We start from the raw sequence: 12,773 nt of genomic DNA on the forward strand, positions 1-12,773 counted from the left end.
GAACTTATTTCTGCATAAACATGCCTAGGATTTCTCTATGTGCAATATACAGTGGTGCCTCGCAAGACGAAAATAATCCGTTCCGCGAGTCTCTTCGTCTACCGGTTTTTTCGTCTTGCGAAGCAACCCTATTAGCGGTTTAGCGGCTTAGCGGCTATTAAAGGCTTAGTGGCTTAACGGTTAAAAGGCTATTAGCGGCTTAGAGGCTTAGAAAAAGGGGGGGAGCGGAAAAAATCGCAAGACTCGCAAGACGTTTTTGTCTTGCAAAGCAAGCCCATAGGGAAATTTGTCTTGCGAAGCGCATCGAAAAACGGAAAACCCTTTCGTCTAGCGGGTTTTTCGTCTTGCAAGGCATTTGTCTTGCGGGGCACCACTGTACCACTCCTTCAACTCATCAGCATTGGGTTATTGTAACCAAACGGGTGTATCCAGCTGGGATCCCCAAACTGATGGCAAAATGAGTCTCCCGCCAATGAAATGGGGATCATGGAAATATTTAACAGTTCCCCCTCCCCCTTCATTCCTCCACTACCACCTCCATTGCTGTTCTGAAAGGTCCCCCCATCTTCTAAATCAGATTATTCAGGGGACATGCAAGGGCAAGGGGAAATTGCCAAGCAACTCCATTATTCATTCATTCATTCAGCCTTTATTGGCATAATATCAAAATTTAAATGATATACCTATAAAGATATACTACAATGTCACTTCCAGATGACCTTTTCATGGAGCACTAATTCCCCTTTGGTTGCACCAAGTTTGTGGGGAGGTTAGGCATTTTCATTCCAAATGCACATTTCTAAATGCAGTTTGATATGTTTACGGAGCAGAGGACTGCACCAGAACATTTTAGGAAATATGAAAGCTAGTGAATATCTAAGTTCAAAGTCTGTATTTTAGTCCAGAAGGTATGGATCAAGTCACAGTTCCTACTGAAATCTGCACAGATCTGAGTTCCTCGTGCATGTCCAGCCATAACCCTACTAGGTCAACCTGCTGCACATAAATGGTGCGTCTGCATTACAAAATTCAAATCAATGTGGAAATCTAATGAATTGTCACAGCGCCAACAAACCAAGGAACTGTGGAAGCTGCAGTTCTAATCAGGAAGCTAGGGATCAGTCACCCTTAGGGTTTCACTGAACAAAATCACATTGTTCCAACATTTAAACCTGGCTCATAACAGTTTACATTTGTTATGTAAAGGGACCCCTGACCATTAGGTCCAGTCGTGACTGACTCTGGGGTTGCGGCACTCATCTTGCTTCATTGGCTGAGGGAGCCAGAGAACAGCTTCCGGGTCATGTGGCCAGCATGACTAAGCCGCTTCTGGCGAACCAGAGCAGCACACGGAAATGCCGTTTACCTTCCCGCTGGAGCGGTACCTATTGATCTACTTGCACTTTGACGTGCTTTCGAACTGCTAGGTTGGCAGGAGCAGGGACCGAGCATTGGGAGCTCACCCCATTACGGGCATTCGAACCGCCGACCTTCTGATCGGCAAGTCCTAGGCTCTGTGGTTTAACCCACAGCGCCACCCGCGTCCCTTTATTTGTTATGTAGATGTGCCCAAACAATTCGAAGCCACAGTCTGACAGCATTTATTCAATTATTAAAGTTCTTAACTCGGGATCTCCTTCCTTGGGGGGTTTGAAGCAGAGATTGGATGGTCATCTGTCATAGATGCTTTAGCTGAATTTCCTGCATTGCAGGGGGTTGGACTAGATTCTATAAGGGAAAAATCTTTGACCCCCCCCCCAGATGTTCCTGAACCACATTTCCCATCAGCTCCAGCCGGCATGGCCAACAGTCAAAGCTGATGGGAGTAGTGGTGTGACAACATCTGGAGGGCCAAATGTTTCCCTTCCCCAATTTTAACAATCTGAACCTGTGTGCAAATCAGCCCAAAGTGGTGCCAAAATACCCAAAGATAAGGCATCAGGTAACAGCTACCGGCAACGTTCTACACTGGACAGATTTCCAAGTTGCAGTTGCCATTAGAATATCCACTTTGGCCACTGGCCTGCATTACGAAATGCTAATGCTATTTGTCCAAGAATATTTATATACTCATTTTTGTTGTCCAACTAACATTTGTACTGCCAAGTTCAATCCCCTTAATGGGCTTTTCCTGGAAGATGTGTAGTTCAGAGGCTCAAAATCTCAACTCTGCAGTATACTGTGCTGGAATGTAACTCTGCGCATCTGTAAAAACATTTCACCTTCTTCTCTATTCTGCCGAACAAATGAAATAATAGGCTTGATCCACTTGCAATGTCTCCTGGGGTCACTCACATTCATTTCATTAAGGCTTCCATTCACAAGTTTCCAATACACCGCTGTTCATGTGGCTGCTTTTTGAAAAGATATGAAAATGACATCTGAGGATTGATCTTAAAGCTGTGAGAACCTGCTGTCTCGGTTCACACAAAGCCTTGTTTCACACTGGGACTACAAATGTCACAAGAAGGTATGGTCTAGTACCTGACTTCAGCAGGTTTTTACATTCCTAAAAGCCTTCATGGCGTTCATTTACTAAAGCTGAAGGGCTGAAAATAATACTTTAGCATACGTAAGTGTGTCTGCCAAATCCGTAGATGACAGGTAGAAGAGGAGTTTCCCTGGGCTTTGTGATTACATTTTGGGGGAGCATGAGTAACCTTTTGCTACAAGCTACTCAACTGGGCGAGGGACGCGGGTGGTGCTGTGGGTTAAACCACAGAGCCTAGGACTTGCCGATCAGAAGGTCAGCGGTTCGAATCCCCGCGATGGGGTGAGCTCCCATTGCTCTGTCCCAGCGCCTGCCAACCTACCAGTCCGAAAGCAAGCTAGTGAAAGTAGATAAATAGGTACCACTGTGGCGGGAAGGTAAACGGTGTTTCCATGCGCTCTAGTTTGCGTCACGGTGTTCTGTTGTGCCAGAATCAGTTTAGTCCTGCTGGCCACATGACCCGGAAAGCTGTTTGTAGACAAATGCTGGCTCCTTTGGCCTGAAAGCGAGATGAGTGCCGCAACCCCATACTTTGACTAGACTTAACCTTCCAGGGGTCCTCTACCTTTACCTTTACCTATTTCAAGCCTCAGGTAAAAAGCCAGGCTTGCGGACATATGTGGTTTGCATTCAGAGAATGCATGGGGTTTTTCCCCACTGAAAAGTTCTAGTGCACCCCATGAGACCAGGGCCCTGCAGGATTTAACTTCCTTTCGCAGGGCCTGTAAGACAGAACTATTCCACCTGGCTTTCAATTTGAACTTAGCCTGATCTTTTATTCCCCTTCCTTCCCTCCCCTTCCCCTTTTTATGAAGATTACCCACTCTGGAATCCCACAGCTAATTCTCCCCTGGTCTCCTCGCTGGCCCAAATAGGACTAATTTAGCCAGCTAGCCCTGGTAATCATCTAATGTTTTTTGGATGGATTTCCCCCCCTAAATTGATTTTTGATTTTATTGTTATTCACGTTTTATACCGTATTTTATGCTGGTTTTTTTTTTTTTTGTAGCATCAATTAAGTGTTTTAAATTTGTTGTTAGCCACCCTGAGCCCGGTTTTCTGAACGGGGAAGGGCTGGGTATAAATAAAAAATTATTATTTATTATTATTATTAACCTTCCAGGGGTCCTTTACGTTTACTTTTACCGTCATATTAACAGGAAGACAACAGTTCCTCATCTCTCTTTACTATCTTGCATCAATGTAAGAACGGGCACTTACTTTCCATCTTTGAACCACTGGATAATGGGGAGAGGAGTACCACTAACTCTGCATTCCAAGGTGGCATCGTGGTTGAGGACGACGGAAACTTCGCTAGATGTGTCGGCACCTCTTATGGTGGGTGGGACTTGGTGGGAAAGGAAACAATGAGAACCACTAGTCAAACAGGAGGAGGAGAGCAGTTAAACAAAATGTATCATGCTCCCTAACTCTTATAGATGGGGCTGGATCACATCGAAAGAAGAAGCAACAAAAATTAGTAAGGGCCAAGGTTAAAGCTTACTGGGAAATGATATATAATGAAATGAAAAGGATGTTTAAAATAGCCTTTGTAAAAAAAAAAAAAAAACCCAAAAAAACCCCGAAGCTTTTCTTTTGGGAATTATAGGGAGAGAACTACCTAAACTGATAGACTATGCGGAACTGGATAAATTAACTGGGAAAATTAGATATACTAAAGACCAAAAGTTCATCGAGGACTGGGGAAAATTTGTGGATTATCTGAAAAATATATGTGGTGTAAATACAATGCTAGTGGGATTTCAAGAGGCACCGTAAAAAAATAAATAAGTATTGTTTGTTAGAAATAATGGGAGTAAGGAGGAACAATGGCAATACGAAAGAAGGGAATGTGTATTAAAGGTATAAACATGGATGATTGTCAGAGACGCTGAAGGAAGTCTAAAACAGTCACAATTTGTTGTATTCGGGATAAAATGTATAACTGGATGAAAATTAATAAAATTTATATTAAAAAAAAATGTATAGAAATTTATTCATGTATGCTACTACAGTGGCAAGAATATGACTTGCCCGAAAATGGAAAGAAGCAGAAGTCCTAGCAAAGGAAAAATGGATACAAAAACTTGTGGAATATGCAGAAATGGTGAAACTTACCGGAAGAATAAGAAATCAAGATCAGTTTTAAAAAAAGAATAGAAATGGTTTATCAAATATTTACAGATAAATTGCAAATAGATAAAAACATTGGCAGGATTACTGTAACAATGCAGTATATATTTAAAGAAGATGAATAAAGAAGCAAATTAAGTTAATTTGGATATGAAAAGAAGATATTAAAAACAAATTTAAGGAACCGCAGAAAGAGGGGGAAGGAAGTCAAGTTTTGAAATGTCAAAATGATTGTAAAATTAGTGAAATGTATAAACTTGAAAAGTATAAAGAACAAACAAAATTAGTAAGGCCTGCTGGGCACTTAGATGCTATTATAAAAAGAGGCAAGAAAACCTGAGTTGGCATTAGGTCCGCACCACTCTTCTATAACTTATGCTTATATTAAATGTCAGATATACTTGAAATACTAAAGGCTACTTTTTCAAGATTGCTATCTTTAATAATACCAACCTTGCACATCTACATTGAAGAATTTTTCTGAGCTCCCTGCTATGTTGGTGGCTTTACATGAATACAGTCCAGCATCATCGGTTACAGCTTTAAGAAGTTTCAACAGCTTCCCATTGTTCAAAATCTGCAGAGTGCTGCTCTCCACCACCTGAAAACAATCCAAGAACAACTAATTCAACACCTGCCAGATATAGCACCTGAATCATCTAACTTACCCACACCATTTCCTGGGCCTAATTAGTCCAGTCATACTTTAAAAGTATTCCTGAAAGTTATAAAGCGTGATCTGCAATTAGGAGTCATGGCAGAGGCTAAATAATTTTACAGATGGTAATAAATTATTACTATGATCTTCCATCTTCCAAATCTGAAGAGGTAGGTAGAGCAAAAGACAGGGCAGCAGGGGGGAGAATTCAGGGAACACTCTGAGCCACTAGAGTTATACTTCTTAATTAACAAATGACTGTTTTCACCAAAGTACAGTTCTTTGCAAGGGATTGCATGGAATGCCCATTGTAATCATTAAGCCACACAGCATCCTACCATTTGAAGTATAAACACTGCTTAAATATATGAAACACTCAGTCCAAATCTATCCGAAGGAGACAAGCATCACCAAAGAGCAGTTAGTACAGACACACACAAAAATTAAATTACAGAGTTCTTCCTGAAAGCTTTCAGGTTGATTTTACTGGGGAAGAGGAATTAACTTGGTTGGGTTTTATTTATTTTACTTGTAGGGCGGGGGAGAATCGACCACACCTATACATACCTGAACATCAGCTTTGTACCAAGTGATGATAGGAAATGGGTTACCAGATACCTCACAGAACAGACTGATGGGCTGATTAATAGTCACAGATGCATTTGTCACCTTGTCCTGATCTCTGATTTCGGGTGGAACTGCAATCAAAGAAGCTGAATGAATACTTACGTGAACATTTGGGTGCTTGGTTTTGCTTTTTAAAAACATATTCTTTTATTAACTATTTATTCATTTCTAAATATTTATAAACTGCTAAATTGCAAAAACACACCCTCAAAGCAGTTTTTACATAATGTAACACTGCAAAATCAAGGAACATTGACAACCCTGCTTCGAAGCAAACAATAGTTAAAATACTAAAACAGATTAAAAGGTAAAGGTAAAGGTACCCCTGCCCGTTCGGGCCAGTCTTGCCAGACTCTAGGGTTGTGCGCTCATCCCACTCTATAGGCCACGAGCCAGCGCTGTCCGAAGACACTTCCGGGTCACGTGGCCAGCGAGACAAGCTGCATCTGGCGAGCCAGCGCAGCACACGGAACGCTGTTTACCTTCCCGCTAGTAAGCGGTCCCTATTTATCTACTTGCACCCGGAGGTGCTTTCGAACTGCCTAGGTTGGCAGGCGCTGAGACCGAACGACGGGAGCGCACCCTGCCGCGGGGATTCGAACCGCCGACCATGCGATCGGCAACTCCTAGGTGCTGAGGTTTTACCCACAGTACCACCCGCGTCCCAAAAACAGATTAAAATTACCTCAATTTACTAAGTATCTGGGTAAAGGTAAAGGTAAAGGGACCCCTGACTATTAGGTCCAGTTGTGGTCAACTCTGGGGTTGCGGCACTCATCTCGCTTTATTGGCCGAGGGAGCCGGCATACAGCTTCCGGTTCATGTGGCCAGCATGACTAAGGCGCTTCTGGCGAACCAGAGCAGCTCACAGAAACACTGTTTACCTTCCCGCCGGAGCGGTACCTATTTATCTACTTCCACTTTGACATGCTTTTGAACTGCTAGATTGGCAGGAGCAGGGACCGAGCAACGGGAGCTCACCCCGTCACGGGGATTTGAACCGCCGACCTTCTGATCAGCAAGTCCTAGGCTCTGTGGTTTAACCCACAGCACCACCCGCGTCCCTTAAGCATCTGGGTAGGCTTGTCTAAATAGGAACATTTTTAGCAGGAACTGAGACGGCTACAGTGAAGACGCCAGCCTGATCTCACCAGGCAGAGAGTTCCAAAGGGCAGACGCTGCCACACCAAACAATTGAGTTCTTACAAATGCAGAACGGGTATTATGTGGCACCTGCAGCAGTGCCAATTCCACTGATCGAAGCGGGCATTCTTGTCTTTTTTATTATTTAGCTTCCACTCGCAATGAAGTGTGCCCCCACCCCTGGGGTTGACATTTATTCAACTAATACCGAAAACCTAGTCAATTTGCAAGCAGAGCCTTGCTTTTTTTTAAAAAAAAAAAATCAATTTTGAAGTCGATTGAAAGAATAAAATTAACAACATTTGTAAATATAGCATTAGGTAAAAAGGTAAAGGTAAAGGACCCCTGGATGGTTAAGTCCAGCCAAAGGAGACTATGGGGTGCAGTGCTCATCTCGCTTTCAGGCTGCGGGAACTGGCGTTTGTCCACAGACAGCTTTCTGGGTCATGTGGCCAGCATGACTAAACCGCTTCTGGTGCAATGAGACACCGTGGCAGAAACCAGAGCACACAGAAACACCATTTACCTTCCCACCATAGTGGTACCTATTGATCTACTTGCACTGGTGTACTTCTGAACTGCTAGGTTGGCAGGAGCTGGGACAGAGCAACGGGAGCTCACCCCGTCGTGGGGATTCGAACTGCCGACCTTCCGATCGGCAAGCCTAAGAGGCTCAGTGGTTCAGACCACAGCGCCACCCGCGTCCCTATAGCATTAGAAAGATATTTGGTGCTTGTTTACCATGAACTTTCAGGTTGTAAGTTTTTTCTGTGCTTCCAGCTTCATTGACCGCAACGCAGACGTATTCTCCATTGTCATATGGTGTGACTGAATCAATAACCAGCAAGGTGCCATCTTCCAAGATTGAAATGCCAGGTTCATTTCCAGTTAGTTCCTTGTTGTTATGCAACCATTTTATCACAGGCTTTGGGGTACCTGCAGAGAAGGACAGAGCGTGTTATACGTGGCTTCTGAAATTTCGCTTTAAAAAAGGAAATACTTTTGAGTAATACCCCTCCCCACCTTCTTACTATATAGAAGGGTCTGGAAACTTCTGTTTCAGTGTATCTGAAGAAGTGTGCATGCACACGAAAGCTCATACCAAGAACTAACTTAGTTGGTCTTTAAGGTGCTACTGGAAGGAATTTTTTTTGTTTTGACTATGGCAGACCAACACGGCTACCTATCTGTAACTGGAACTATGGAAGGTTTTTGGGAGTCTTCAATGAAACACAGGCCAGTAATTTAACTGACACAAGCCCTGTATGGAGACAACAACAACCTAAGAACAAAGCAATAGATTGTCTAACAATGCACTTAGATTGTATATAATTTTAATTAAATTTTCTGCTTTACAATTTAAAATACTCATTTTTACATCCTTAAGATATCAATGACTTCCCTTCTTCTCTTTCCATGGTTCATTTTGCATATCACAAATCCCTGCATATTTTACCAAAAAAAACCCTATACCATTCAGTATTCCATTATTGCATCCATCAAAACTTGTTTACACTGTTATCTTAATGCTGCCAGCGTTTTCATCTGTACACAATTATTTCCCATATATTCAATAAATGTTTCCCAATCTTGTTAAAACGTATGTTTTCTTGTTCTCTTATTCTATATGTTAAGTCTGCAAGTTGTGCATATTATGTCAACTTAAGTTCTCATTCTTCTTTAGCTGGGACCCACAATGCACCCCTATTGAAGTACAGTGGTAACTTGGGTTACATACGCTTCAGGTTATATACGCTTCAGGTTACACACTCCGCTAACCCAGAAATAGTGCTTCAAGTTAAGAACTTTGCTTCAGGATAAGAACAGAAATCGGGCTCCGGCGGCATGGCAGCAGCAGGAGGCCCCATTAGCTAAAGTGGTGCTTCAGGTTAAGAACAGTTTCAGGTTAAGAACAGACCTCTGGAACGAATTAAGTACTTAACCTGAGGTACCACTGTATGTCAGCACACCCAGTGAACTTTTAAAACAATTATCTGGGTTTTCTTCCACGCTACCAGGAGTAGCAATGTGGCAGAGAAGATGCCTCAGGTTTCCAAGAACAATTGCAGGAGATTCTAGGTGCATGAATAACATTGCATTCCATACCTTTGGCCGGACATGGGAAAGCAATTCGTTCCTTTGCTACCCTTTCCTGCAGTGGAGTGTTGTACGGCGGATCAAGCACACCTACAGTAGGAGGTTCTAAAGTGAGAAAGGAACAGAAATTAAATATTGTGTCGCTTGACTTCCCAAAATGTGTAAGTTTCTCAAAATTCTGTTTTAAAACTCAGAAATACGAATTAATCTGATACAGTGGCACCTAGGTTTTCGATCATTTCCGTTGACAAACATTTTGGTTTTCAAATGCTGTAAACCCGGAAATCAATGCTTCGGTTTTCGAACATGCCTCAGAAGTTGAACATGAAACATGGCTTCCGCTGAGTGCAAGATCCTGAGGCCTGGCTGTCAGCTACTGAGTTTTTGGTTTTCGAACGTTTCAGAACTCCAATAGTCTTCCAGTATGGATTATGTTCAAAAACCGAGGTACCACTGTATTCAAATTACATGGTTTGATTCCTATTTTTTAAAGCACTTTTTAAAATACAAAGGTTTCATTCTCTGGGTAGCACATTTGGTTCCTCATTTCACTTCACATGGTGACTAGGGGTGCACTAGAACTTTTCAGTGGAAAAAAAAACCATGCATTCTCTGAATGCAAACCACATATGTCCACAAGCCTGGCTTTTTACCTGAGGCTTGAAATAGGTAAAGGTAAAGGTAGAGGACCCCTGGAGGGTTAAGTCTAGTCAAAGTATGGGGTTGCGGCACTCATCTCGCTTTCAGGCCGAAGGAGCCAGCATTTGTCTACAAACAGCTTTCCGGGTCATGTGGCCAGCAGGACTAAACTGATTCTGGCACAACAGAACAACGTGACGCAAACCATGGAAACACCATTTACCTTCCTGCCGGAGTGGTACCTATTTATCTGCTTGCACTGGCATGCTTTCGAAATGCTAGGTTGGCAGAAGCTGGGACAGAGCAATGGGAGCCCGCTCCATCTCGGATTCGACCCATCGGCCTTCCAATCGGCAGGCCCAAGAGGCTCAGTGGTTTAGACCACAGCGCCACCCGTTCTCCGAATGCCACATTCTCTGAATGCAAACCACATGTGTCCGCAAGCCTGGCTTTTGACCTGAGGCTTGAAACGCACCTTTGTGTCTATTAGCAAATGGTCGAGGGGAGAAGCAACGCTGGCACCTGCTGGGCCAGGTCAGATTCTGGACAGCCCAACTGTAGCCCAGCTTGCCTCTGGTCAGAAATGAATTGGACTTGGATGCAGTAAACTCTATATAATTTTTATCTGACTATTTATTTGATACTTATGCTGCTTTAAGATTCTTATTATTTATCTACCCTTAAGGAACAGAGTGGGGTATCTAAATAAATCAAAACACACAAAATAACCTCCAGAAAGTATCTGGTGTTTGCAAACCAGGGTGAATTTTTTTCATTTTTTCATCTCCGCCAAGCTAAGCAGTTGGCTCCTTACCTCTCTCGCCCTGACCTAGCCACTGTGATTCATGCGACGGTCACCTCCAGACTGGATTATTGTAACTCGCTCTACGTGGGGCTGCCCTTGAGACTGACCCAAAAACTCCAGCGGGTACAGAATGCTGCAGCGAGACTCCTTACGGGGTCTTTGCTGCGAGATCACATTCACCCGGTGCTATACCAGCTGCACTGGCTCCTAGTGGAGTACAGGATCATGTTTAAGGTGCTGGTTTTAACCTTTAAAGCCCTATACAGCCAAGGACCCTCGTACCTACGGGACCGCCTCTCCTGGTATGTCCCACAGAGGAACTTATGGTCTTCAAACAAAAACATCTTGGAGGTCCCGGGCCACAGGGAGGTTAGGCTGGCCTCAACCAGAGCCAGGGCTTTTTCGGCTGTGGCTCCGATCTGGTGGAACGCTCTGTCACAAGAGACTAGGGCCCTGCGGGACCTGACATCTTTCCGCAGGGCCTGCAAGACGGAGCTGTTCCACCAGGCCTTTGGCCAGGGCACAGCCTGACCCCCTCCTTTGGCAATCCTCACAGAACTCTAAACCAATGGTTGCCATTAATCTGATTTGAATTAATTTTATAATGAAATGATTTTAGAATGTTTTATTATTTTATTGTTGTTAGCCGCTCTGAGCCCGGCTTCAGCTGGGGAGGACAGGATATAAATAAAAATTTATTTTTATTATTATTTAATTGCCCATGTCTGATGTTACAGAGAAAGTGACAATTGCACTACTGAGGATATAGAGAAGAGAATTTTAAAATGCATCATTGAAAGCTTGTTTAAGGCTTTGCTGGCAGCATACATTAACTACACTGGAGATGTCAGAAACTTCAGGCTAATCTCTCATACATTCTAAATCTGAAGACTGCCACATGTGTCCTTGTAGCTAAAAGAATTATCCAGAGAAAGTAGAAGTCTGCAAGACTCCTGTCATATACCGTATTTTTTGCTCTATAATACTCACTTTTTTCCTCCTAAAAAGTAAGGGGAAATGTGTGTGCGTCTTATGGAGTGAATGCAGGCTGCGCAGCTATCCCAGAAGCCAGAACAGCAAGAGGGATTGCTGCTTTCACTGCATAGCAATCCCTCTTGCTGTTCTGGCTTCTGAGATTCAGAATATTTTTTTTCTTGTTTTCCTCCTCCAAAAACTAGGTGCGTCTTGTGGTCTGCTGTGTCTTATAGAGCGAAAAATACGGTACATACTGGCCAAACAAGCTCCCTCTCACTTCACTAAGAGAGAAAATGATACTGTTGAAACGAAAAGCTTGAACAAGATACCTGAGTGTCTCATCTCATGTTAAAAAGTTGAATCCTGCTCAGATGGAATACATATTTTTTTCCTCACATAATTCTTGTTTTGTGCTACTGCATACTAAAAACGAAAGGGACAATCCATTACTGTGCTAACATTTTTGGCTCCAACGCTATAGTACCTTGAACGTGGACCATTATCTCAGCTTCATCGCGGCCAGCAATGTTACTTGCCACGCATTTGTAGATTCCCGAGTCTGATATCAAGATTTTGCTGATTCTGAGAGCCCCGTCTGAAGAGGCGCCATATTGCCTGTTGTCTACCAAAATGGGATTTTGGTCCTTAAGCCAAGTGATCGTCGGAGGTGGGGTCCCATGTGCGTTGCAAGGTATATCGATTCTGGAACCAGCTTTTGCTTTCATCACTCGAGGTCCACGTTGTATCTTTGGAGGAACTAGGCAAAGTGAGTTAGTTAGTGCTGACACAGAAAGGTTTTATCAGATCACTCAGTAAGATATGATCGATGGGAGTGCAGCACCTGGCCTCTGTCGGGATCTCCGCTCGGCCAAGCTGATAAAGCTCATTTTCTTCCTGAGCCTTCAGAATCGCCTCCTGACGTGTTTAACGACCTGGAGCCTTTGATGAGGCTCCAAGGCACGTCCTCCCAGCAGAGCATCAAAACAGCACGTGGAAGTGATGAGATTTATGGCTACATTGCTATACTTTATTTTCTAGCTACGCAGACAGCTAAGAAATATGAATCCTCTCTCTCTGAGAGCAGAGAGCAACAGAACAACGGAACAAAGGAAACAGCAAACCACTAATGTCACATCCCGTCTCCTTTCCCGTGAGACTCCAATAGTGTGGAATTGCAGGAATGTAAACAGAGTCCTGTGACTCCA

At 43.3% G+C, this 12,773-nt stretch overlaps 1 protein-coding gene across 4 annotated transcripts in view; it reads right to left on the bottom strand.

The window, feature by feature from the left end:
- The window catches only part of HMCN1 (hemicentin 1), a 301,360-nt gene that overhangs the window by 152,902 nt on the left and 135,685 nt on the right, over window positions 1-12,773 (bottom strand). For all 4 annotated transcript variants that reach the window (XR_014169289.1, XM_081914788.1, XM_081914789.1 and 1 more), the window contains 6 exons: window positions 12,053-12,325; window positions 9,159-9,254; window positions 7,794-7,988; window positions 5,850-5,980; window positions 5,078-5,225; window positions 3,713-3,839 (listed from right to left, as the gene is read on the bottom strand). Coding sequence is in view for 3 of the 4 variants with exons in the window: in XM_081914788.1 (XP_081770914.1) it covers window positions 3,713-3,839; window positions 5,078-5,225; window positions 5,850-5,980; window positions 7,794-7,988; window positions 9,159-9,254; window positions 12,053-12,325 (970 nt within the window). In the remaining variant the exon portion in view is untranslated. The remainder of the gene's footprint in view (window positions 1-3,712; window positions 3,840-5,077; window positions 5,226-5,849; window positions 5,981-7,793; window positions 7,989-9,158; window positions 9,255-12,052; window positions 12,326-12,773) is intronic.

The sequence above is a fragment of the Podarcis melisellensis genome (genome assembly GCF_964234715.1).
Source record: "Podarcis melisellensis genome assembly, chromosome: 6".
Taxonomy (NCBI): Eukaryota; Metazoa; Chordata; class Lepidosauria; order Squamata; family Lacertidae; genus Podarcis; species Podarcis melisellensis.